The sequence below is a fragment of the Manis javanica genome, chromosome 13, assembly GCF_040802235.1.
Source record: "Manis javanica isolate MJ-LG chromosome 13, MJ_LKY, whole genome shotgun sequence".
Lineage (NCBI taxonomy): Eukaryota > Metazoa > Chordata > Mammalia > Pholidota > Manidae > Manis > Manis javanica.
In genome coordinates, this window is record NC_133168.1 from 1985358 (window position 1) to 2010811 (window position 25454).

Sequence of the window (25454 nt, forward strand, 5' to 3'; positions counted from 1 at the left end):
ACCACTTTGCACCACGTCCCCAGCATACAATACTTGTGGCTCTGCCCTTTCTCTACCTTTTTCTAGACTCCTTGGCTGACCTGAGTGCCCTCGGAGTTCCCAGGACTCTGGGCAAGCTGCCCTCCCAGCACCTACTACGCTATGACTGTTGGTAGTCCCCAAAGATCACCAGCCCATCATGCCTAGGGAGTGTTTCATTCAGCTCGGTGTGCCTAGCTCCTGGCACAGAGCAGATACCCACTAAATGTTGAATTAATTAATTGATTAGTGAATATCTGCATATTGTAACTCTATGTTTAACACCTTATGGAGCTATGTCTTGCCAATGGGTTTCAGCCCCAGACAAGTTCACTATTGATTCAGTGAGACCAAAAAATGACAGTGGAACATTCTTGGGATGAAAGGGTTACACCCAACTTTATCCCCATGGTGGCAGGTCAGTCACCAGAATCCCATCCACTCAGGGCAAGTCTGCACACAGCAAGCCGGCCTCTGCCTCCAGGCCCCTCTGCCCCCGCAGCCGTCTCAGTCTCTGTCCTCGGTGCTGCCACCACTCCAGGCTCTGCTCTCCTGCAGTTGTGCGGCCCAGAGCCCTGGGCAGAGCTCTTTACATAGTCAGTGTTGCCCACACGTGTGTAGTTAGCAAGCCAACCAGGGTCAGGTGAGAATCCTGGCTGTAGGAATGTCTTGCCAATGGGTTTCAGCCCCAGGCAAGTTCACTATGGATTCAGTGTGACGAAAGAAAATGACAGCAAAACGTTCTTGGGGTGAAAGGATTATACCTAACTTTATTTCCAGGTGGCAGGTCAGTCACCAAAATCCTGTTCAAAGTGAGTCTACATGCAGCAAGCCGGTCTCTGCCCCTGGGCCCCTCTGTCCACACAGCCGTCCTCTGGGCCTCTCTACACAGTCATCCCACACAGCCGTCCTCTGGGCCTCTGTCCTCGGCGCTGCCACCACTCCAGCCTCTGCTCTGCTCTCCTGCAGCCTTGCAGCCCTGCCACCGTGTCATGCCCAGAGCACTGGGCGGAGCTCTTTTTATAGAGTCAACAGCCATGTATTGCCCACAGGTGTGCAGTGAGCTAGTCAACCATGACCAGGTGAGAATCACAGGAACTCTCATTTTATCCAAGGAACTTTCTGTACAAACTGCCAAATTGTTTTCCAAAGCTACACCATTCACCTTTCCTCAGTGATGTGTGAGGGCTCTGGTTTCTCCACATCCTTGTCAGTACTTGTTATCTGCCTCTTTAATTCTAGCCACCCTAGTGGTGTGAAGCGGTATCTCGTTAGTTTGATTTGCAATTCTCTGAGTAACGATATTGAGCATTTACATGTGCTTACTGGCCATTTATATCTGCACACTATTTAATCAAATTATAAAATGTCAAGAGTTTCACAGAAAAACTTGACAGATGAGGCCCAAAGAGTATGTTCAGTGACTTGTTCAAGCTTACGTGCCCAAGGTCATGTCTGCTTAGCGCAGCGTGGGCCCCGTGTCAGTGCTGTCGTTGCCCACCCAGCCCTCCCGCCAGGTTGCCTCTGGAGAATGAAGTGACCGGTTTCTTACAATCTGTACAAGCAGGTGCTCTACCGCTGCCTGATTTTACACTGTTTTTTCTTCTTTGGTCGGATTGATTTCATCTCTGAACATGGTTTTCTCTGGCTGCAGACTTCATAGCTGAGCAGATGGTTTTCATAACTTGCATCTACTTAAAGCTTCAAACAACTAACAGCTGAACTCCAACCTTTAAATAATGCGAAGCAGCTTTCCTGGCCACCTAAGTGCTGGTGAGAATGGGTTCAAAGGCACAGGATAAATTTAAGCCTGCCCACCAATGTTTCCACTGTGACCAAGAACACAAAAACAAAGTAAGAAGTATTTAAAGTTAAGGAATGTACGAGGCTGGGAAGGAGTTACACACATGGGTAGATATAGAGATACGCTGATATTGCTCAGGCCCCCAGGGACATACCACACAGATCTGGAGATAAACTGGAAGAGAAGCCATCCTTATTGTCAATTCTCAGGGAAAAGGCAGGTTCTCAGACAAGAAACCGAAGTCAAAGAGCTGGCCTGGGGATGGGCTCTTACATAGTCGAGATAGACTAGGTTATGCTACAGTAACCACCACCACCAAGAATCTCCATGGCTTCTCAGAATGTGATTTCATTCTTGCTCATGCAACATTCCCCTGAGGGCCTGAGCCTCTTCCATCAGTGAGTCTCTGAGGTCAGAACCATCTTTCCCACCACCACTAGCAGACATTGCTTACTCGTCCCACTCTCCGGCTCTCCTAGGTATACGGCTGACTTTTCCAGAGGCTACACGATGCTGACTTCACAGCCGTTGGGTGCGTAAGCCAGGATGATAATCTAGCTGTATTCCTTGAAGCCAGACACTGGCAAAAATTTAAAACAGTGCTACCCTTGTTCCTAAATTGCTTTTGTTTTGGAAAACAGTTACTTTTTTCATAATGCCACTTACATAATATGTAATGAGCTTATTACTTTTAAATGAATTAAATATTTCACTTCTGAACTGTAATGTCTGATAGCTTAAATACATACACCCCACCCACAAACACGAGCGTTTTGCAGCCGGCGGTGGTTTCTGACCGCGGGAGAGGTGGGGCCGCTGGCTTCTCTCCGCCCCGCCGCGCTCCCCGCCCCGGGCCCCCGGCTTCCAAAAACCGTCCCTGCCCACCCCTCCGGCAGCCGAGGGGGTCCTTCTCCTCGGGGCCTCGGGGCGCCCCGGGGGGCTGTCCTCAGGTCGGGAGCCTGACGCCATCTGTCCGCGCAGGGCCGCCCCTTTATGCTGTGTGGCGCCTGACGTCATCTGGCCGCGCCAGGCCGCCTTTCGTCTCGCCCTTCAGCTCCGTCCTCGTCTCGCGCTTCCTCCCCCGAGCAGCCGCCCTCGTGTGTGCCGTTCCCTCCGATCTGTTTTCCACAGATAAATTTGATTTGCGTGGCCTAGTCAAATACCGAGTCATTCTATGTGTGGGCTTCCAAAGTTACATTAATGGCATTGGATCTCACGTTCCCCCGACGCGGCTGCGGGCTCCCCCCACCCCCGGGGCCTCGGGGGCCCAGGGCATCGCTTCCGGCGGCGGGCGGTCCTCGGGCGGGCAGGGTCCCGCGCCTTCCCCGTCCCCGGGGGGCAGATCCCAGGGGCCTCCAGGGAGTCCCTGTCCTCACTGCACAGAAAGACCGGTGGCGACACCCTCCTCTTAGAGTCACTGTGCCGTCGCGTGTCCCGCCTGTGGTGCCGCGGGCGGCAGCCCCCGCACAAGCCCCTGCGCCCGCATCCCTCCCGGCCCCCCGCGGCCCCCCCTGGGGGCTGTTACGACCGCGGCGGCGGGCAGGGGAGGCCACGCAGGCAGGGCCCGGGGCGGGAGCGTGCCTCCCGGCGCGTGGCCCTGGGCGTCCGCTTCCGCAGGGGGGCAGGGGCACCACGCGTCCCTCCGAGCTGCCGCGGCGGGAGGGCGGGGGAGGGGAAGGGCTCCGTGCCGGAGACGCCGCCGACCGCGGGCCTCCGGGCCCTGGCGGTGGGGGTGGAGGAGAGGCGGCAGGAGAAGCGGACGGAGGGGCGCAGCAGGCCCGGGGGCAGCAGGGAGGCCGGAGGTGCCGGTGGCCGGGCTCCTGACAGGCGGTTCTCCACCCTGGCTGCGCAGCAGCACCCACGGGAGCCCTGGCAGGTGCCGACCCCGGGGCCGCCCCAGCTCACCAGTTATCCTGGCGTCTCCAGGGCTGCGGCCCGACCCGGGAACCGCAGCGCCGAGAACCACTGTCCTCCGACACTTGGATTCTCGGACTTTTTCCCCTGCCAGCTCATCCCACTGACCGCAAGATGGTGCCCTCTTCCTGGGAAATCTTTTTGCTGTTCCCGGCACAGGCTGAACAATCCATTTTCTCTCTAATCCTGAAAGAATGGACTGGAATTTAACAATCTTCATAGCATCTCATTAAGCCAGAATTCTGTGCCCTTGATGTCTAACCGTTTAATGTGTATCTTCCTCTTCTGCTAGAAACCGCATTGTTTACTGTCTTACTATAATGCAAGGCAAAGCGATGATGCGGTTACCTTATGATCATAATCATTAGTATCAATAAAAATACTTGATCCCTTACCATTTATTTGCAAAGTGCTCTTCACCAATCATCCTCAGAATAACTCTATCAGATGGGTGTTACGGTTCCCATTTATAGATGAGAAAATTGAGGGTCAGCGCACTAGTTCAAGGTCATAAGGCAAGAGTTTGCAGCACCAGTTCCGGAGCCCTTCCCGCACTGGGATGAGAAGAGCGGGCACACCGCAGAGCCCAGCTGTCAGGCAGCGGGGACAGCGTCCGGGAGCCTTCCTGGGCAGGCAAGGCAGACAAATGCCTCCGGCCTCACACCATCCCAAGCAGCTCAGGAGACGTGTTCGCCTGGGTGAGGGACCAGCCGAGGGCAGATGTGAGGTTTCTAGTACAAAGCTGGACAGAGTCAGCAGACACTCAACCACAGGACAAATTTCATTATTTTTAATTTTCTGTACCAGGAAAACGAACTGCTATGCCAATGGGAAAAATGAATCTTACTTCTGCCTTAAGAAAAAATTGTAAACTCACCTCCAGAGGACATTCTTTTCTACCAGCAAATGTTTATGAGGTTAGTGGATCTGATGAAGGTCATTAACAAGGTCACAAGATCACCTGCAGACTTTCTGCCAGTTTCCCACAGTCAGTCAGGGACCCAAATGTCAGGACCCTGGATGCCAATCACTCATGTTTTTATCCCACATGATGCGGCTGCCAGGTAGGTTCAAGTTGCTTGCAGTAGGCAGAGTTTTCAGGACAGAAGCAGTTACATGGCAAATTTAATAAATAAGTATTTTGGTCATTTTACTGACTCCAGCGTACATATTAGCAAGACAGTATACTGTACCCATTTTCCATGCCTCAACTTCTTTGTAAAATGGTGGTAACTACCCAGCTCATCATAGGATAGTTGCAAGGATAGTTTGTTTAAAAAGCTCTTAGAACCATGCCTAGCAGAGAGTATTATCTGTTTCTTAAATAATGTTAAATACTTAGATATGAGCACATCTATTTGTACATTTTACAAAGGGAATTTTTTTCAAACTCCAGTGTTTAAACCATGTTACTTGCACACTCGCAAGCACAGGAAACATACTTCAGGAAGACTAAAGTATTACAACTAAAACGTGAAATCCCACTGGAAATGCATAAATTTGATTAGAATGGTCCTATAGTCTTTTGGGTCTTATAAACATAAAAAAATAGGTTACAAATTTCTTTAAGTCCACCATGTTTTTCTTTTCATTATTACTGATGTGGGTACGTGGCCCAATCACCGCCTAAATAAATGCAAGAAGAATGCAGTGATCAGATTTTTTCTTTCTCCTCAAGAAAAATCTTCCTTCTCCACAGGATTTCTTCTCTGTTTGGGAATTAGTGACCCTTTTGGAGGGCGCCTTTCAGAGGCACTTTCTGACAGGATGACTTCTCGGTCTGAGTTTCTAGGTGAGAGGGGCTAACCCACAGCTCAGCTCAGCTCAAACTCCATCTTCAAGTGTAAATTTAAAGCATTCAAAAAAAGAGCGTTTGCTCTGGGAGATTTCATGCAACCCCAGGGAGAAAGACTGTAGTGCTGAGAAGGAAACAGGGGCAGGACTGGAAGAAAAACACATGAATGAAGCGCTGTCCATTCCAGCCGTCATTTTTCATGTCTCATTGTGGCATTCGTATTCTTTCAGAACTGCCATATTGTTTCCTGGTAAGAGCTATTCTTTAAGATTTCTTTTTCTTGCAGGATGATTTATGAAGCAGATTTTATGGAGAGGAAGTGAGGATAAGTGTGTACCATTTCCGGTCATCACAGAACTCCCTCCTGTCCCTGCCTGACGCCTAGGTGCATGCGCCCCTGCCCCCCAAACCCCAACCACTAGCGAGCCCTTCCACTAGGGCCTATCCCACCAGGCACAGGAAGAGGCAGGCATGGGGGTAGGAGAGAAGTGGGGACACAGCCAGGTACTCAGGTGGAACCTGAACTAGTTTTACTCTACCAGAAAAATATTTTAAAAGGAGTTTAAGTTTTTAGTAGTGAAATTATGGGGCAGCTGTACTGAGAATCCCACAGGCTCCTGTGCACTGAGCCTGGGCACTGACCTGTTGTTCCTATGGGAAAATGAAATTCTAGTTCCCAATACCTGACCTCACATGGACCTTTACAACAGAAAGCAAGTTGGGGGCTATTCACATACACCCACACGCTCAGGGACGTGGCTGTTCCCATCCCTTCACACTGTCTCCGTGTGTGAGGCACAGCAAAATTGCCAAAGAAATGTGAAAAGCCAAAAGCTAAGATGGAAAGAAACAAGTTAAAGATTTTCTATCTATTGAGTTCAAAGCAATGGTTATGTTGTAAATTCATCTTCACTGAGTTTTTTAAAAAAAGAATGAATATTAAAAATGATCTATTTTTTCTAGAGGTGGTATGGAATAAAACATGGCATTAGTTTTGTAGTCGTAAACTGTGACTCTTGGTCAAACTAACTTTCCAAGCCTCAGTGTCCCTATCTACAAGCAGGGATGACTTTATTAACCTCCCGGGATTAGTGTTTTATCTGAGAGCAGGCACTGTCCGGCGATGAATGTGGCACACGGCGGCCAGTTGTTTCTAATACTTTGTCCCTCTTACCCTGCCTTAACTGCTTTTTGAACTGTTTCACTTCAATAAAAATATTTTAAAACCACATTTAGTTTTCAGAAGCCTTGATTCACACTTTTCTCTGTACTTGGATAACCTATTCATCATCTACTTGACTTAGGTTAATGTCCAGAACAGACTAATGTGGAAAAGGTATTAAGTAATAAATAGGCTCAAAGAGCTTGCTCACGTGGCCAACTGGGGTCATTTATTCGAAGAGTTGCCTGTCTTTACGCCCAAAAAGGATCTGATTTTCAGAAGACCTGGTAGCTTTCGCATTTTTTTTCTTTTCTCTTTTTTTCCTTGAAGAGGGATTTAGACTCTTGTGACAGCCTCAGCCAAGGTCCCTCTGAACAAGAGTCAGGAAAGTCAGATTGTACTTGAATGAATCAAGGAATGACCCCAAGGAAGAACAAATCGGATTTTATCCAAGATGGTTGTCAAAAGTGTTTTTTCGGCCTTACCTTTCGGTCGTCCCACCGGAGCAGCAGAGGCGGTGGGGGGAAGCAGCCCTGTGCACCCAGAGCAGGTGGGCCGTGGTGGGCGCTGCTGTCCTCTGGGGCCCTGCCTGCCCACCAGCAGGAGCCACTCCGCTGACCGGCTGCCCAGAACCCTGTCCCCTCCCAATTCTGTCCCGCTAACCCCCTTCCTGGTGTCTGTCCTCCCACTGGCTGTCAGCGTTGGGGCATCTGCCTGTCAGTTGGAATCTGACGGCCATTCCAGCAACTCTGCGTCCCCTGGAGATGAGGTCCTGACTGGCAGCTCCATCTCCTGGTCAAAAACACACTCCTGCTGTGAGGAAACCTGAGGGCCTGGGAGATTTAGTACAATGATAGCCCCCCAAAATCCCATGTATAAGCCCTCATTCTAACTGTCATTCTTCAGTTTGTAAGACCAGAAAGCTTTCTCTGCTTGGGGTTGAAATGCAGGGTTTTTCCCGCCATCATGGAAGATGTGTTTGTCGTGCGGCTGCCGCGGGCCGAAGCTCAGAAATGTCCAGACACCCTGCATTTCCTGTGTGTGTGAAAGGTTCATTCAGGCGCTTCAGGTGCAGCCACGAGGTCTGATCCTATGTTAGTCTGCAGGGGTGCTGGTTTTAATTTTGTGCTGCAGAAATGAGGCTAAACAGGCAAAGAATAGACCTATAAAAATGGCTTTAACTTACTAATCTACTACCTCATTGACAGCAATTTTAGATAACATGGTCCAGAGGACAAAGTGCATAATTAATGATGAGAAAGTGACTCCTTCAAGTCCCCTAATAAGGAGTTCTGCCTGTGCTAATCGTTTGCCCAGAGCTTTACTCATGCAGAAGTGACGGTCACTGCTTGCTTCTGTCCCCTTCATCCCAGTACTGTCCAGTCTGCATTTCCGTGAGGCGGGAAATCGTGCGCTGAAATGCAAAGATTTCCTCTTCCCCAGTAAACATGGAGAGTCCTTTGGCTGAGTCCTGGTTACCCAAAAAACAAAACAAGAAACAACCTAGCATCAATTAAAGCCCCCAAAATTTACGGAGCGAAGTACAAGTTTAAAAAAAATTGTTTAGGTTTACCTGCTAAGATTATGAAATGTCCTATAAATTTTTTTCATATGCAATCTCTTAAGACTACAGAAGGACTAATTTAAACTGACAATTGATAAACAGAACAAATTACAAGGAAGGAAATAATAGGGAAAACTTTAGAAGAATAATTAAAACTAACACAATACCCCCAAATCCAAATATGGACATTTTTGCTCAGATGAAAGTTCTCCGCAAAACCTAAAGGAGGGACATTCCAACAGAACAGGAGGGACTCTCCCTCCAGAGCGCATGCGGGGCATGAGTGACGGCCCAAAACAGCAGTGCCGGCAAGCTGGGACAAGGCTGTCACCCCCTCTGGCTCTTGGTGGACACGGCCACCCGCATTCCCTCGGGGAGGGCCTGAGGACAAGTCTCTGAAGAGCCTTTGCAAACCGGATGCCTGGGAGTCTCCTGGGGGCCTGCGGACTGTGCCCAGGGCCTACCATGAGAAGGCCGGGGCCGCTGTCAGCCTGAGCTGCTGAGACACGTAGCCCGCCATCTAGGGTTAGGGTGGGGAGGCTTATGTGAGGCCAATGACCAGCCCGGGACTGAAGATGCCATTGTGGGCTTAGGGCCAGTAGGTGGGCATTGAATTTTTGTCTCTTTCCTTAGGAGTCTGCTATTCTGCTCTTTCAGAGGAAAGTTCTGGACTCCTGGGTCCATGTTCCCCACTGACCCACCGCAAAACTGCATGACCTTGAGGTCACATGCCCTGATTATGAGCCCCACGTGCTGAACTTACTGGCCCTGTATCTGAAACCCAATCCTTGGGGGGAAATTTAAGAGCCAGTGATTTAAAGGCCCTTAGAAACTGAGATGATGTAGCCCCTTAAGAGTATTTCTCCAAATTTGAAAGACATGATTTGGATATAATTATTCTCTTAGAGAAACTACCATTTCAGAAGGCCCCAGCACATTGGTTTATGAGTAGCTATTTATTTCTACATGTAATCATATTTTCAAAGTCTGTTTTTTAAAGAATTATTGGCCTCATTTTCCTAAACTCCTGAGAATATGCAATTTCTACTCAGGTTAACAAGGAACTGTTTCTTCATTCCAGGTGGCCTTTCACCTCCTGTTTGGAAGAATGGGGCTCCTTTCATTCCGAAAGTGAGGGTTTAGAGATGGTTCTGCGTTTGTGATTCACGTTTCAACTGTCTACAGCTACATCACACCCTGTGAGCCTCCTGCAGAAGAAGGAAATCCGAGGGTACTTCTGCGCGGCCTGTGTGACTCCGCAGGCCCCAGGCTGTGGGAGAGCTGGGCCAGCCCGGGCTGGGCCCCCGGAGCCCAGCACCCACAGAGGCTCCAGAAATGTTCACAGAACGGGGGCTGGGAGGTGACTCCTGCATGTCCTTTGAAGCCAAGGCCTTTGCCTGGCTCTCCATGTTCCTGGAGTCCCCGGCCTGCGTGCTTGGGATCCTGTATCTCGCGCTCTGCGAACGCAGCAGACGTGAAGAATATCTGGAAGGGGCAGAGTGCTGCAGTGGAATGAGCCCAGCACCAGAGGCTGGTGCCCTGGGTCCAGCTCTGGCCTGCCATTAGTCAGTAGTGTGACCGCAGACTCATTCATACACCTCTCTGGACTTTGCTTTGTCACATGCAAAAATAACTACGAAGATTCCTTCCACCCTAAGCCTGTAATTCTCTCTGTTTAGTGATACTGAGAATGAGTCTACTGTCTGGCTTTGGAAGAAGGAAGCAAATCGATGGTTAAATATATACCACATTTCTTCTTCAAACCACAGCCATGCATAAAACCAAACCAATTAGGCTGTTTGATAATAATGACAGATTATGTTAATATGGCCTACCTGGCTCAGCCCCAAATCATCCATCATTATTCTGCTTTGCTCCAGCTCACTGTCATGGTGTTGGTGCAAAAACAAGCTGGATATAGGAGTCGGTGCAGAGCAAATTACGCGCACCTGAAATGGGGAAGATGAGTAAATGTGTGACTCCTTCCATTTCACAAGCTGAAAGCAAGAATAAACCTCTCACAAAATAAAACTGTCATAACAGGTAGCTTAGATTTTTGCTTTTAAAACATCCATATTTTTCCTAAGAGTTGTGTCTCTTTAAAGTGATATTTTGAAACTGCATAGTTCTTTCCCACACAGCTCATGTGAGGTAGGGAGTTTAGGTTTTGCCAGGCAACCTCAGGCCTGGAGAGGACTCAGCCCCCGACGGCGGCCCACACGCCCGTTCTAAGTCCAGCGGGCTTTCCTTCACAGCCTGAGGCTGGCATTCGCACCGGCTGTTCGGAGCCCTCTCGGTGGGCGTCAGCGGTGCTCCCAGATGCTCTAGAGAACTCGCCCTGCCTGTGGTGACCGCTGAGCTCGGGGCTCTGCCGCTCGGACTGCACCCCAAGTCTCCAGAACCCACATTTATGTCAGCATCCTGCCGAGGCACTCTGCAAAAACTGAGCTTTATGTCAATATTCTGTGAGGACATAAGTGTTTGAGCAAGTGTGTGTACGTGATCATATATTGGAAACAGCTTTTATATCTTTATGAACTGTAAGTCCACTACTTTAAATACAAAACATATTTTTGATGTTTACAGAGTCCTGAGTTTCTTTTCAGGATTCAAAGCTATCCTTTAAAAATCATTATTAAAATAAATATGCCAATACTTTAAGATACCATATTGACATTTGAGACTAGTTTTTCCATATCCAAATGGCCTTCCTCCCCCTCTCATAAATTATTTAATCATAAATGACATGAATACATGACTTTATTTCACAAGTTTTCACAAATACATTCTAGAATAATGTCCATTTAATGCTCCCAATGTCTGATGATAATTTCGCTGTTTACAAAAAGAGTATAAGCTCTAGATGTGATTTGGTAAAGCAAACATCAGGCGTGGTGCTCCATCACGTTGCCACATATGCCTCCCTTCATCTTAATGAGGAAATAAAAGAGTGGACTGGGGCGGGACTGGGCCGGGTGGTCCCCCTGCTCGGGCATGCTCAGCCTCCTGCCTCTCCCATGCCGTCTGGGTGTCTGCTGGCCCCATGCGCACGGAGGTGGGGTCCCCTCAGCAGCATGCCAGAGCCATCTGTGCTCAGGCTGGTCACAGGGCTTTTGCTGCAAAGCCGCACCCTGCGGACCTGTTTTCACACGGCCACACAGCCCAGCGTCCACGAGCAGCACCGGGGCTCGTGAACCTGCAGCTGCCGGGCCTCATCCTCTAGGACCAGGGCTCACGTGCTGGGCTGGGGGTGGCCAAGGCTCTAGAATTTGGACCTTAAGTGGCCCAGACGATTCTGCTGCCGTCAGTCCTCAGCAAGACTGCGCTTTGTCCGCCCCGACCCTGTCTCTCGGCAGAGGTCAGTCTGCTCTTCCCCCAGACCCCCAGCACCACACTGCCGTCTCTGCAAAAGCTCATCCACAGCGTGGCTCCACATTCAGGTCTGCGGCCATGAGACTCATGTTCCTCTGGCGCCAGACCACAAGCCCCATGAAGGCAGGCACCACGCCTAGCCTGTCCCTGAATTCCCAGCCCTTGGCCTGGGCCAGGCAGTGTGACAGTTCTGAATGGATGGAGTGCTGAAATCTCACCTCTCCCACCCAGCAGATTTTGGTACTTCAAAGTCCTTCTGATTTTAGAAATCGCTGATCTATTCTGTACAAGGAACAGGGAGAAATTTATATCCAATAGAAAAATATTTTTCAATCAACTTATTTGAAGTTGGACTTACACTTTTGCTGTAAATGGGTATTTACAGATACACACTACTAACAATGGCTCACCTTCCCTGGAAGCTGATCATGTGCCACACGGTGTCTGTGAGCGTCCCCACCACCACTGTAGGAGTTAAGTGCCACCATCACCCCCTCTTTCTACAGAAGGCAACCGAAGCTCGGGAGGTAAGCTGGTCCTCGAGGCAGACGGCCCGGCCCACAGCCCGGCGCACAGGCCGCCCTAGCTGCTAGGCTGCGCTGCATGATGAATGCGCGGCACCTCTGCTACTCAGGCTAAAACACGTGGGCCAAAAAACCAAACACACAAGACGGGACAAGGCTCGTTGCTGGGGTTTCTGCATCGCAGGGAGAGAAAGTGCCGATACTCAGGAAGGTCCTTTAGTCATTCATTTGCTTATCATTCAGTGTTTCATCAGTCCAGCAGGTCACTCAGGCGGCAAATACCGCGCCCTCAGTCCTGGGCAGGCACGTGCCGTGCATCATCGGCAGGACCCACGGCTCGTCCACGCACGGAGGGAACCACTAACACGAGGGCAGCGTTACTGTGCTGTCCTTACTGTTGGCGCTTGCACAGCACACGGCTGGCGCCCAGCATCGTGTCAGAGCTTTGCGCGGACTAGCACTTGTGTCCTCACAACAATTCTCTGAAGTAAATACTGTCACTATCCCTGATTTGCGGATGAGGAGACTGAGGCTCAGAGAAGTGAAGGGGGCAGCAGACCAGCGTTTCCAGCCCAGGCAGTACGGCTCCACAGTCCAAAACGTTTAGTTCTGAGAGTATGAACACCACCCTTACCTTGAAATTGTAGAGGCTATCAATGAGAGTTATGAATCTTCGAGCCTGAGTCCTCTTTGCCAGTGTAAATTGTGGAATGTTTCGTAAAAATACTGTATCAAAATTCCTTGACAGTTCCAAGTAGTCACTGGCACCAAGTGGCTATAATTAAAATGAAATAACAGAAAATTAAAGCAAGCCAACGGTTATTAAGTTCCAGTTGCCTTTAGGTTATTGAATTTGAAAACACCTTTTTTTTCTTGTCATGCTGTGATTGCGGTGGTGGCCTTGGGGTAAGTGACCAAGTGGGGTGTGTATTGTGCACCACCGTCCCCTGCATGTAGCTGCACGGTGTGACTGCACTCCCGGTGTAGCTATACTGTGTGTGGTGTGCACTGTGTGGCGTGCACCGTGTGTCACTGTACACTAGGCCGTAAGAGGACAGGTGGGGGTGAGGGTACCTCTGGCCATCTCACCTGGATTCTTGTAGGCCTGTCCTAAATCCAGTCTCCAGCTGTTAAATTTGTATGACCTGACTTTAAACACGTCCTAACAAATCCTTCCTATTCCTCAGCTGCAAACTGTTACTATTGTTAGATGGCATCACCTTGTAAAGGCACCACTTTGAAATAAAGACTATTCCTCAATATGAAGAAAATATTTTCTTGTAACTTGAGGTAAATAAAGTGCTTCAAGTGCAACGTCGTAAAGTTTGCTAACCTTCAGAGGATATCCCAGGGAGGTTAATGACCAGAGTGGACCGAGGGTAATTCGGCACAACTCGTTACCTGTTGATCTGAGGAAGGTTCAGCGCTCGGGCACCACAAGGTCACCCACAAGGGTACCACCTACAGATGCACAGCGCCTGCTCCTGAAACATGGATCTGACTCGGGGAAATGACGGTAACTATCTGCAAGCACACTCCGGGTCGCGTGGGGATGGCCGTGCGCGGGGATGCGGAGGGGTCCCCGGGCCGCTGGGGTGACGAGAGCCCAGGACCTGCGTGGGCCGGGCGCCACTCAGACGTCCACCCCTCCGGCAGCCCCAGCATCGCCACAGGCCGTGCCTGGCAGCATCAAGGCAGAACCCACCGACACCCCTTCCTGTCCAGAAAGGTCTCCCGCGCTTGGGGAGTCATTTGCATTAGAACTTCCCCCAGAAATGTGCGCAGGGAGAACCAGAGGCCTGGGAGGAGGGGAGGGCCATTCCCGCCCGAGGGCCCCGCACCTGCGGTCACCTCTGTCCCCTCCGCCAGCAGAGGGCTGCCACTCCCCGGGGCGGGGACTCCCGGGGGGTGCGGGGCGGGCTCTGCAGCAGCTGCGAGGCCGGGGGCCAAGGGGCGCGGGACCAGAGGGCGCGCGGATGCTCGCCGCTCCTGCAGCCCTGCCAGGGTCCCTTCCCCTCCCCCAGCCCGCCCGCAGACGCCGCCCAAGGAAGACCCCTGCCTCTCCCGGGCTGGAGGGCCGCGAGGGGGAGACCTCTGCCCGCCGTCGGCCGGGACCCGGCCCAGCCTCGCAGGGCCCGGGGTGCGGGCGCGCAGGTCCGGGGCCAGGGGCGGGCGCTGACGGCGGGCTGGGGGTCCTGGGCCACGACTGACAGGCTGCCGGCCTCCGGGAAGTCCTGGGGCCTCTCTCCCGTTCCCCCATCCGTAGGGTGGGAGCGGATTCCTGTCTCACGGGACTGCGAGGATTAACAGGAACGACGCACGCGAAGCGCCCAGCACAGCGCCCGGCGCACGTGGGCACTCACGCCGCCTGGGCTGCTGTCCATTTCATTGTAGCTCGGATGACTGGGCTCGGTGGGGTTGAGGATGTCGTGAAGTGTCATTCTCAACAGGACCGGCTAGTTTTTGCCCCCCACCCCACCCCAATTACCCCTGAAACCCGCAATCAGCCTTTGTGCGCCCGCCTGTGGGGGTCACAGCAGGGGCCGGACGAGACTGGAATCCCCCGCGCAATGAAAGCACCCCCCAGATGCGGCAGGAGGGCTGCCTGCCGTCGGCACCTAAAGCGGCGCTCCGCGCAGCGAGACTCAGGCACCGAGGACCCGCACACTGTGGTTTTAGGATCCGTCAGAATTAAGTGTCTCACCTTTTGCAAATCAGAAAGTATAAGTAAAAAAATGTAGAACCTCATCTTAGGTATGTAGTTATGTATAATTAAGCTCTTTATGCACAGGTGTGACTTCTATCAGTGTAACGACATGCCCACGGAAGATCATTACCAGAAGGGCGCTGAAGGGCCCGGGGCAACTGAAAATCAGAATTTTGCCCACTCAGCTTTTTAAAACAAATTATATACCTTTGCCAGTGGGTACTGCGTTTGCCATTATATTAGCAAATATCCCCAAATTTGCATCACTAACCCAATCATCTGCTCACTCACAGAAAGAAAACTAATTAAAAACAATAGTCACTGGAGAGAAAGGGGAGTGACTGCCTAGTGGACACAGTTTCACTTTGGGATGACGGCAAATCCCACAGCCAGAGAGAGGACGGCCGCCCAGCACGGTGGATGGACTTGGCGCCACTGAACACGACGCTTTTAAAAATTACGAAAATCGTGAGTTTTATGTTATGTACTATATTACCACACACACAAAAAAAGTCATTAAAACAAGGAAGGGCTATTAGTTGCCAAAGAAATCCCAATTAGGCCAAGGAGAGATATTATATTTTTCTTTAAAAACATGAGAAGGAAGAATGGAATGTATTATTAGTTGAAGAAGAACATCTTTTCCCAAAAGAAATCAGCACCACTAAGATAAACTTCAAATGAGAAGGCATTTTGCTGTAAGTAGTTAGAGTCTGCTTTCTTACACTGGCTTCAACGGTGAAGCACCCAAGAAGTGACACTCCAACTTTCAGGACTGAATTTGGCGACAGATTCATCAGAAATGCTATTTTTCATTAAGTGAAGCAGGAGTGGGCAAAAATGTGGCAGAAGCTTTGGCACTGCCAGTCCGCCCTCCCAGCTGCGTGCCCTCTGACGGCCCTTCTCTGTGAAGTGAGGGCATCACCGCACCCGGATCACCAGCAACTGCAGTCAGCCGTTTCCAGCATCAAACCTGGTTTTTCAAAAATTATGTTTAGGGGGGCAACTTTGCTCATTACAAATTTGAGAAGATTTTTACTTGACAGTTTTGTTCAAATCCAGTATTTGGTATATTTAAAATATCTTTGTAAATTAATTTTTACAGTGTGAAATTGTTATATAATATATAGAGATATGGAAACTGTTTTCACTGAACCACATATAGACGCTGCCAAGTCAGCCCGTGTGCCACCCAAGCGGATCGTTTTTGTTGTGTGACGCCCCGATCACGACGACTGAGAAGTGGCTAATGTTGCCCCAACTAGTCACCTGCTCTTTCTCTAGCACTTGGTATTTTAAAGGTGTTTGGGGCGCTCAGGTGCACTGGCTGAAACACCCCCTGGAGAGTCATGACAGCTGAAGCCCATTCAAAATGCTCGGGAGGAGTGCAGAACGCCCGTGGGGCGCCGCGGACTGCGGCCTCGCCCGCTGGGCCTCCAGACGTTCTTGCCTCCGTGCCCGCACCCTCTGGGTTGTGACTTTCCAGCTCTCCCACTGAGACACGGGGTCTCTCTGCCCAGCCCTTCCTTCCATCTGGACTGGTCGTCTGATTTGCCGCCGCCAACAGAACGAGGCAGAAGTGATGGTTTTCCAGCTCTGAGGTTAGGCCTCCGGAGGCTTTCTGCGCTTCTCCTCACTCCGCAGCACTGCCATCTGAGCACACTGTAGCCGTCCGAGCAGAGGAAGCGTCCTAGGCCAGCCTGCAGCCACTGAGCCCGGCCAAGAACAGCAAAGCTGCCTACAGGTGCGTGAGTGCGTCCAAAGTAGACCAAAAGCACCTCCCGGCAGGCCTGCAGACGGCAGAGCTGGAGTGCGTGCTTCTGTTCATAGGCCACTGAGCGGGGGCGGGGGCTGACCGGTCAGGCAGCAAGAGCTAACTGAACACCGTGCTTGCTAGAGAGAAACTTCCCAGGAAAGGCCCTCAGAACTCACACATGTGGAAAAATATCATCTGCTTTTATAGTAAAAGATTGGTTTTACGTAAGTGATAAACATATGTAAACACATGTACTGTGACTTATGTTCATATATTTTTGGCATTTTTATGGCATAGTATAAAACTTATTTCCAAAAATAAAACTTCTGATTTACTGTATACAAGAGCTAGAAGAAAAAAAGTCAAAAAATTATGCGGCATCTTTACAGAATGCAAGAAGACATGACCAACTGAATAAAGCAGAAAGTCACTGAGAGAGCAGCTGAGATGAAGAAGAGACTGGGGGAGACAAGGACTGTGGCAAGAAAACTAAGTTGTAAGAGCATTCCAACAGAAAAATGGATGAAGAATTTGAATAGACAATTTGCAGAACAAAAAACTGCAAAAAGTATAAGAGTCTATTAGACAAATGAAAAATGGAGTCAAGCTCAACAGTAACCAAAGAAAGACAAAATAAAAACATCACTTTTCATATAGCAATTTGCAAAGAAAAATAAATTATATTACTCAGTGTTGGCAACCATGTAATGAGATAGCCATTGCTTCCGGAAGAATAAAGCAGTTCAGCTGTTCCAGAAAGGACCTTGTTGGGGCATTAAGAGGCCCAAAGTAGTCATAAACTTGACTCAGTCCTTCTGCTTCAAAAAATCAATCTATAGGCTCCTAGACCATGGGAAGCGACTGGTGGTTCCCATGGGGAAGGGGTTGGGGTTGGTGGCTGGAGAGCGGGAGGGGGAGAAGGCATAAAAATCTCAATCATAATGTGAGCTGGTCACGGGAATGGCAGTGCAGCACGGAGAACAGAGCCAATGATTCTGTGTGGACAGTGACTGCACTAGTGGGGTGAGGATGTAATAATGGGGGGAACTGGGCAACCACTGTGCTGTTTACTTGAAACTAATATAAGATTGTATATCAACTATACTTCAATTAAAAAAAAATCTATCTTTAGGAAGTGATCAGATATTCAACCAAAGGCTATATACGTCAGGATTATTTATGACCATATGCACCAAAAAGCAACTTTAAAATAAAACAACAGAGGAATGGCTGAATAAATTATGTCACATAGATAAAATGGAATAATATTATGGCCAACAAATAATGCTATTTATGAAAAATATTTTATTTGGAAACATGACAACTAAGTGAAAAAAGCATAATGCAAAATTATAATTGTACTAAAGTACCTGTTTTGCTCAAAATATATAAGTAGGAAAAAGGCTAAGTAAAAAATGCTAATAATTGTTATTTCTAACATCTGATAGACTTATTAACTGATAGACTTGGAGGTATTTGAATGATCTTTTTTAATCATTCATATTTTCCTGTATTTTCTGAAGGGGAGAGAAACAAGATATATTGTAACAAGAAAGAATAAAAATAGTGGTGTTGCAGCAAGACAATGCTGACACTCTGTACGGATTCCAACCAAAGTCTACTCTTTTGTTTTTCAGCTATTTAGTCCCCTGCATCTTCCCTCATAATAATGAAGAATGACTGTAGAAAATACTCAACATAAAGGCATATACTAAAGGACTTGAGGAGTCACCAGTCTATTTACTGCAATTTTCACTCTCATTTACCACTTAGTGAGACGGCGGATCCCCAGAAGGGTGGGAACCATCTTACTCTCCTCTGTGTCCCCTGCACCTGGCACAGACAAGGGAACAGGGCCCTGCATAGGACAAGATTGGTGGGTAAATGAATACACTTCTTCAAAATCAACTGTACCTATCATGCTTAATAAGTACAAGGCATTGTGCTAAGTCCTTTAAGAACCTTGCAAAACACAGAGAAGACACATTTCTCCACTCTTTTGACCTGACATACCACTAAATTGCATGCACTGGATATCTATGGCAGTTGCAAATATTTACACTTTTGTTTTGCATTAGTTGACCCTCTTATGTAAGTAAACCATACTTTAAGACACTTTTTGAAACCATAATTCATATTGTAAATTAATGCACATCCTATGAATAATTAAAGCACAGGATTACTTTTGAGTACTAAATGGCACTTCAGTTAGTAGCTTGAGTATGTTATTCTAGCTCAAAATTCAAGTAGCATTATCCACTGCAGATTCTTCTTATGATAGATAATGATGACATTCTCCATCTTTCTACCTGAGCATTTAAAAAGTTTGATAGTCTTTGATGTGGCTGGTTATCTGAATAATTTTCCCAACAGGAACAATTAAAATCCACTTAGTCGATGGTTTGTGCATTCTCGACTATTGTTTCAAACTCTTTGTTTCTGTGGAAACCTGATGAAAACTTAAAGAACTTTAAATCTATAATGAGTCTGCAGAGAGCATTTGTTTTCCTTAATTACCCAGAGTATACAGCTGGATTACATGCAGCACGGTTTCTTAACAAACTTGCAGGAATAAAGAACCCAGCCCGCCTGCTGCCTTACTTCTGCCCGGGAAGCTACTCAGCTGGCTGCCCGGTTTGAGCCTGGTGCCAGGACGGGGGTTTCTCAGCACCATGCCAGCCCCGCACCCAAGATCCCCTCCAGGCTGCGTCCTGCTCTGCAGGGAGGACTCACCACTTCAGCAGACAGACACCAGGGAGCTCCCAGCCAGAGGCTCTTTCTTCTCCCCCTGGCTAATCCTTGTCTGCCACCGTTATGTCAGCTCAGGTCGGACGATTATGATTTCAAGCACCGTCTAGGTTGCACTGTCCTAAGGGTTATCGTTACCTGTAGAGACTCCTCTTTGTAAGATCCTTGTAGTGATGCCCTGACAGCCCCTCATCAAACAAGGGTGTGTGCATCTTGCTTTGTTTACACGGAAATGACAATACCTCATTATCTGAAAGAGAAGTACCTTTTAATAGGAAAAAAAAAATACTCAAATAGAATCAGGATGAATGTGTCATTTCCAAAACAGACCTAAACTATCACAGAAACTGATGTTAAGACAACTACAGGCACCACATTAATGACGATAATAATGAGGAAAGCACAGGACTAAGACGTGTGCCTTTGTAAAGAATTTCCCAGGACCGGCCAAGTGGCACCTTGATATGAGGGATCTCATTAACAGGCGTCCAAAGCCTCCAGGCTGAGGAATATTTCATCACTCCGGAAAATGCCACGAGCTCTTACACTTCCTACTGCAGGAAGTGTTCGAGTAAGACTTTTACTACTTGACTTCTATGGTCTCAATGGCAAGAGCCTAATTCTACCCATATCTGCCAGATTTTTGCTAAAATCTTTATCCCTTCTATGGCCAAATAATAATGGTTAATATAGTGCTCTTTTGGGGTCATATTTCTAACAGCTTATAGAAACAATGACTCAACACAAAGGCAACGGGGCGAACCAGAGGCGACGGCCTCCTGTCCCCACCCCAACTCGACCAGCTTTGGTGTAGGTAACGGAGCTCCAAATTCTGGCGCTAATTCTGGACATTCCAGAAGTCACAACTTCCTTAAAACACAAACCACGTCAAATCAGATCCACTGAATGCCTACAACGTGAAAAGCACTCTCTGGGTTTACTCTTAGGAGTTCTCCCAGCTCACTGGGAAATCCCTACAATTGGCATAAAAACATGTTACCTATAGCCTGTACCACAGAAAATGAAAAATGTGGAGATAGGTTAAAAACACACCATTAGAAGAATATGCAGTGGGAAATCATTAGCAGTCGCGCCGTCATTACTGTCCAGGGCCACTGAGAGCGGCCTCGGGAGAGCCCACGAGGCGGGGCCCGCCGGGCCTCCCGGACTGGGTCACACTCACCGCCCGGGCTGTGGACACCGCGCGGCTCTACACCTAGCTGGCGTCTGACCAGCGCGGGGCGTCCAGTTGTTCAACAGACACCTGAAATTTGAGGCAAGTCAAGAATTGCCCCTTTTTGGATATGAGATAAACAGCGTTCAACCATGCCAGTGGAATTAACAATGGTGAGTGAATTAATGTAGCTTAAAACCTTCTCTCTACTCAGAAGGACCCGAAACACGTGGGGAATTAGAAAGTCCTGCCTAGGTACTGTACTGAGGTAATATTTTTCTTTAAGGGTAGTGCGAGGCGGTCAGAAAGCAGCCTCGAGTCTAAGGGAAACAGGCCTGCTGCTCGGGTTTTTCTGGCTCAGGAAGGCAGGGCTTCCCGGCCTCCGGGACATGCCTGGGGGGCCGCGTCCTAGAATCCAGCCTCACCCGCAGATCATCTGACCTAGTTAGACTCTCCTACCCGTTCTCAGGTGTCTGAAGTTTCTCAGTTAGGGTTTAAGATTTAAACTTAATGCAAAGCCATGGGGACACTTTGCATTACTAGGTTTTGTGTCTCGAGGCTCTGAAAATTTGTTTAACTCTAAGCCTGTCCTAAACAAGCCAGGCTGTAGAAAAATGGGAACCCCACCAGTGGGCTGAACAGTGCATCCCACTGAGCATTTAGCCTAATAAGAAAACCCACATTCTCCATACCCAGGAATGTTAATAGCATGACGCTTCTCAGAAACATGCCGTATACACAAGTATGTGTATGATTATGTCACTGGTCAGTTTCCTCAAGGAGTTTTTAGTCGGAAGGTATTTAGATTAACATGATCCTCTACTGTTCATTAACCATATAAAATTAACCCTTTAAGATCTATAAAGAATGAGGAAATCTTATTTTAGCCACATAAACAGCTAGTCCTGTTTGCGCAACTAGACATAAAGCAATCCAGAGACACTAAAAAAAACATTGACAGGGGAGGAAAAATGGCCCAACTATTGCTAAAATTATTTCACAAACTCACTTGCTAAAATAATGCTGTAACAACACCTTCCTAATTTCCCAGTGGAAAAGAGATTTTCTGAGTAAGTTCAAAGCAAATGGAAATCTAAACATTATTAATTCTTCAGACATGGTATCTGATTGTGCAGACTACGGAAGGGTACACATGTAAGTGGCCAAAGCTGAAATGTTTCCATGCTTTTGGTGTTCTATTTTTTAATATAGTAATTTTAATAAGAATGTATACGGTAACAGTGAAGGAATTTGTAACAACCTGATTCTACCAAGATCACTGAAATCAGAAACTGAGGACCAGCACCTCCTTGGTCGCGCACACAGTCAGGCCGGCCCGGGCAGCCCCTCAGTAGAGGGCAGTATTCGCTACGTCTCCACGGGAGGGTCGGCCTGTCCGGGAGAAGGCTGAATGCGTGGGGCGGGAGGAGGCGCCCGGCCCTGCTGCTGCTCCCGCGCGTGCGCCGGAGGCCAAGGTCGGTGGGCGACCTCCCCCTTTGGGGCTGAGAGGCAGGAAGGGCGACTGGACTAGAGGGGCAGGAAAGGCTGTAGAACCGCAGAGTTTATGGTGAGAATGACGACTTCTCAACATGTTCCAGTCTTACAAATGCAGAGATTTTGTTCTGTTTGTTTGGCTTTTCTCTGTGCGAGTTCATTGAGGGCAAAGCCACATCAGGGTTGGGAAAGAAGAGGGTATCGAAGAGTTGCTATTCTTCCTCTCACTCTTCTTTGCAAATCATGGAAATACTCCGTGGAAAATGCTAATTCATATTCTAAAGACATGAAAAAGTGAATCAGGGAGAGGCTGAATGCCTCTTTGCGCTACTGGCTATGCGAAGGGCCAAACCCTTCAAACTGAGTGAGACCAAAATAATTCTTCAGTCCATCTCCTTGCCAAAAAGACAACCTGCTGCCCGAAGTTCATTAAAAGAAAGGTTTGAACATGAGTCTATCCAGTCTCTAAACCGTATCTCTGGATCAAGGCAGACAATAAAAAGAAAAGGTTCCTTGTACTTTTCTGACCTCTATCGCACCAGCTCCGTTATCCTGTACTTTTGTCATTACGACCCCGGACTGTATAAGCATCTGTGCAATACAAGCTTGTAGCGGCGGAAGGAACGGTGCCGAGGACAGCCTGCCGGCGCGTTCAGAAGTGCTCCTGTGAAAGGCCCCAGGGCCAGGGGAGTCCTCACCCCTGAGGACCTGACGACGTCTGTCTCCTAACTTTCTGAACCTTTTCCCATGACTGACAGGAGGCTGAAAGTTGATGGAATTGTTCAATTTAAAAACTCTGCATAAATTTGTCATGGATTTATGTCTCTCTTATCTTTCAACTTAACTATTCCCTATCTCACCTTTGCCCTGCTTTTAAAAAAAATCTATTTAATTCTATGTGTGTATATATGTGTCTGCATATGTATATCTGCAAACACATGTAAAAAACTTGGTTTTAGTATATGCTCAAATTACTCTTTTTCTCTTTCTTTTAAAACTAACTTCATTATATATTTTGCTTTTATTAAATGGGAGGCCAAAAAGAATCAGGGCAATAAGGTATGAGTAAAAACTTCAGAGCTATAACATCAGTGCCTCTTTTAAGTTCATTAGTTCACAAGTACGTACTGGGCACCCATCATGGCACAGTTCCAAATGTGGAGCATGGGATTCTTAGAGAAGGTGGGTTTCCCGTGCAGGGAGGTAGTTACCTGTTCCATGAACATGAATGGAATTTGGTGTGAATAAAGTAGGCTGAGAAAAGCAAAGGATCACGGGCTTCAGAAAAGCAGCAAAGGGGGATCAGGAAATGTAAGCGAAGGCTGTGGCGGTCCAGAAGGATGCGGATACCTAACAGCTGGGACTTGTATTAGGACATGATATGGAAGTGCAGGAAGTGCAGGGAAGAAGCCGACAATACCAAAGGTATGCAAGATTATTTACAAAAGCCAAGATGTGGAAGGGTTCACATTCCCTCAGATGCCCCTCAGAAGGGTGAATTCATTCCTTCAGATGCCAAACTAACCCCTCTCTATGAATGATTCCAGATCTGTACCTTCAGTCCGAGGCTTCCGACTGTTTGTAAGGCTTCTGCTACGTCAGGTACAGGCTTAGCTTGTTTACTGCACTTCACTTTAATGCACTTTGCAGATACTGTGTATTTTACAGACCAAAGGTCTGAGGCAGCCCTGCATCAGGCGAGGCTGTTGGTGACATTTCCCAGACAGTATTTGGTCGCTTCGTGGGTCTGTGTCACATTTTGGTAATTCTCACAATATTTCAAGCTTTCTTCTTATTATATTTGTTACGGTGATCTGTGACCCGAGATTATGACTCACTGGAAGCTCAGATGATGGCTAGCAACTTTTAGCAACAAAGTGTTTTTGAATAAAGCTATGTACATTGTTGTTTTAAACATAATGCCATTGCACAGTTAATAGACTATGGTATGGTGTGCACACAACTTTGATATGCAGTGGGAAACCAAAACATTCATTTGACTCACTTCATTGCAGCGGTCGGAACCCAGCCCACAATATCTTCGACAAATGCCTGTGTTTCTGTTAAGGGTCCTGCCGTTCCTCTGGTTGCCCACACTGAAAACATCAGAGCCCGAGGCGGCGTCTCCTTGGCCCTGAGACCTCTCTGCATCCAATCCCCTGGAGATTTCTCTTGTGTTCTTTCCAATCTATCATGCACAGTATCAGGTGCAATGAGCAGCTGGTCCCCAGTCTATGCTCCGCTTGCCAAGCCATGCACCCCAGTGAGGGGTGGCATCCACCTAGAGGAAGGGCCAGCCACCCTTTTTTCCACATAAAAGTGTGATTTGCTCACTTGGCGCCATGCCCGTCTTGAGGAGCAGCTTCATCTAACACACAAAATCTCTATCGTGTGTGTGTGTGTGTGTGTGTGTGTGTGTGTGTGTGTACACCTTTGCCAGATTATCTAATACAGATCTGTTAAAAATTAATGACTTGTTTGCTTTATGCTGATGAAGAGTCTCACCCAACTCCACTGGCAGGCAAGCCCCTCTTCAATGACTCCCCCCATCTATCCTGCCTGTGAACACACCACTCGCATACACACAGTCTGAGCTCCAGCCATGGCTTCTCAGTCCTCTGGAGAGAGAATTCTGGGCTGTCAAGTCTTTGTTTTTGTTTTCCGTTTCAGCACTTTAAGGGTGCAGCCGCACTGCTCTAGGTCTCTGGGGCTTCCTGTGAGCAGTCGGTCTTTAATCCCATTGCTGCTCCCCTGGCTGCTTTCAAAGTTTCTTGAACTTTCGTTTTCAACAGTTTAACTGTGATGTGCTTAGGAGTGATTTTCCTTGTAACTGGCAGGGGTTTACTGAGCTTCTGGAATCTGTGAATTTACATGTTTCATTACATTCAGAAAATTACAGACATTATTTCTTCAAGGAAATTTTCTGCCCTGTTCTCTTTCTCCTTCCCTTTTAAGACTCCAGTGACACAGGTTGACTTTTGATGTAATTTCTGATGTCATGAGGCTTTACTGTTCTTCTTTTCCCCTAGATCTTCCTCTGTTTTTTAGATTGCGTAATTTCTATTGATCTATCTTCAAGTTCACGGACTCTCATGTCAACTACAATTTGGTATATTGAGGACATACAGTGAACTTTAAAATTTTCAGGTTTAGAGTTTTTAACTTTTAGAGTTTCCATTTTGTTCTTTTCTTATAGTTTCAATTTCTCTGCTAAGATTTCCTATTTGTTCATTACTAGTACATCTTCCTTTATAGTCTTGAGTATAGATATAAAAGCTACTTTAAAATCCTTGCCTCTAATTCTAACGTCTATGTCATCTCAGGGTCAGTTTCTGTTGACTATCTTTTCTCTTTTAAACTGGGTCAGATTTTCCTATGTCTGCATATACCTACTAATTCTGGATTGTATTCTGAATATTGTG

At 48.0% G+C, this 25454-nt stretch overlaps 1 protein-coding gene and 1 long non-coding RNA gene across 3 annotated transcripts in view; both read right to left on the reverse strand.

Moving 5' to 3' along the window:
• Positions 1–2480: 2480 nt before the first annotated feature.
• Positions 2481–4159, reverse strand: LOC140845783 (uncharacterized). The gene is made up of 2 exons (XR_012124674.1): positions 3728–4159; positions 2481–2973 (listed from the first exon to the last, which is right to left on the reverse strand). It is a non-coding gene; the product is annotated as an uncharacterized lncRNA (long non-coding RNA).
• A 385-nt stretch (positions 4160–4544) lies between these two features.
• Positions 4545–25454, reverse strand: part of AFG1L (AFG1 like ATPase) — a 144600-nt gene continuing 123690 nt past the window's right edge. For both annotated transcript variants that reach the window (XM_073220830.1, XM_073220829.1), the window contains exons 11-13: positions 12788–12928; positions 10093–10206; positions 4545–8164 (exon numbers count right to left, since the gene is read on the reverse strand). In XM_073220830.1, coding sequence (XP_073076931.1) covers positions 8036–8164; positions 10093–10206; positions 12788–12928 — 384 coding nt within the window. In that variant the 3' untranslated portion in view covers positions 4545–8035. The remainder of the gene's footprint in view (positions 8165–10092; positions 10207–12787; positions 12929–25454) is intronic.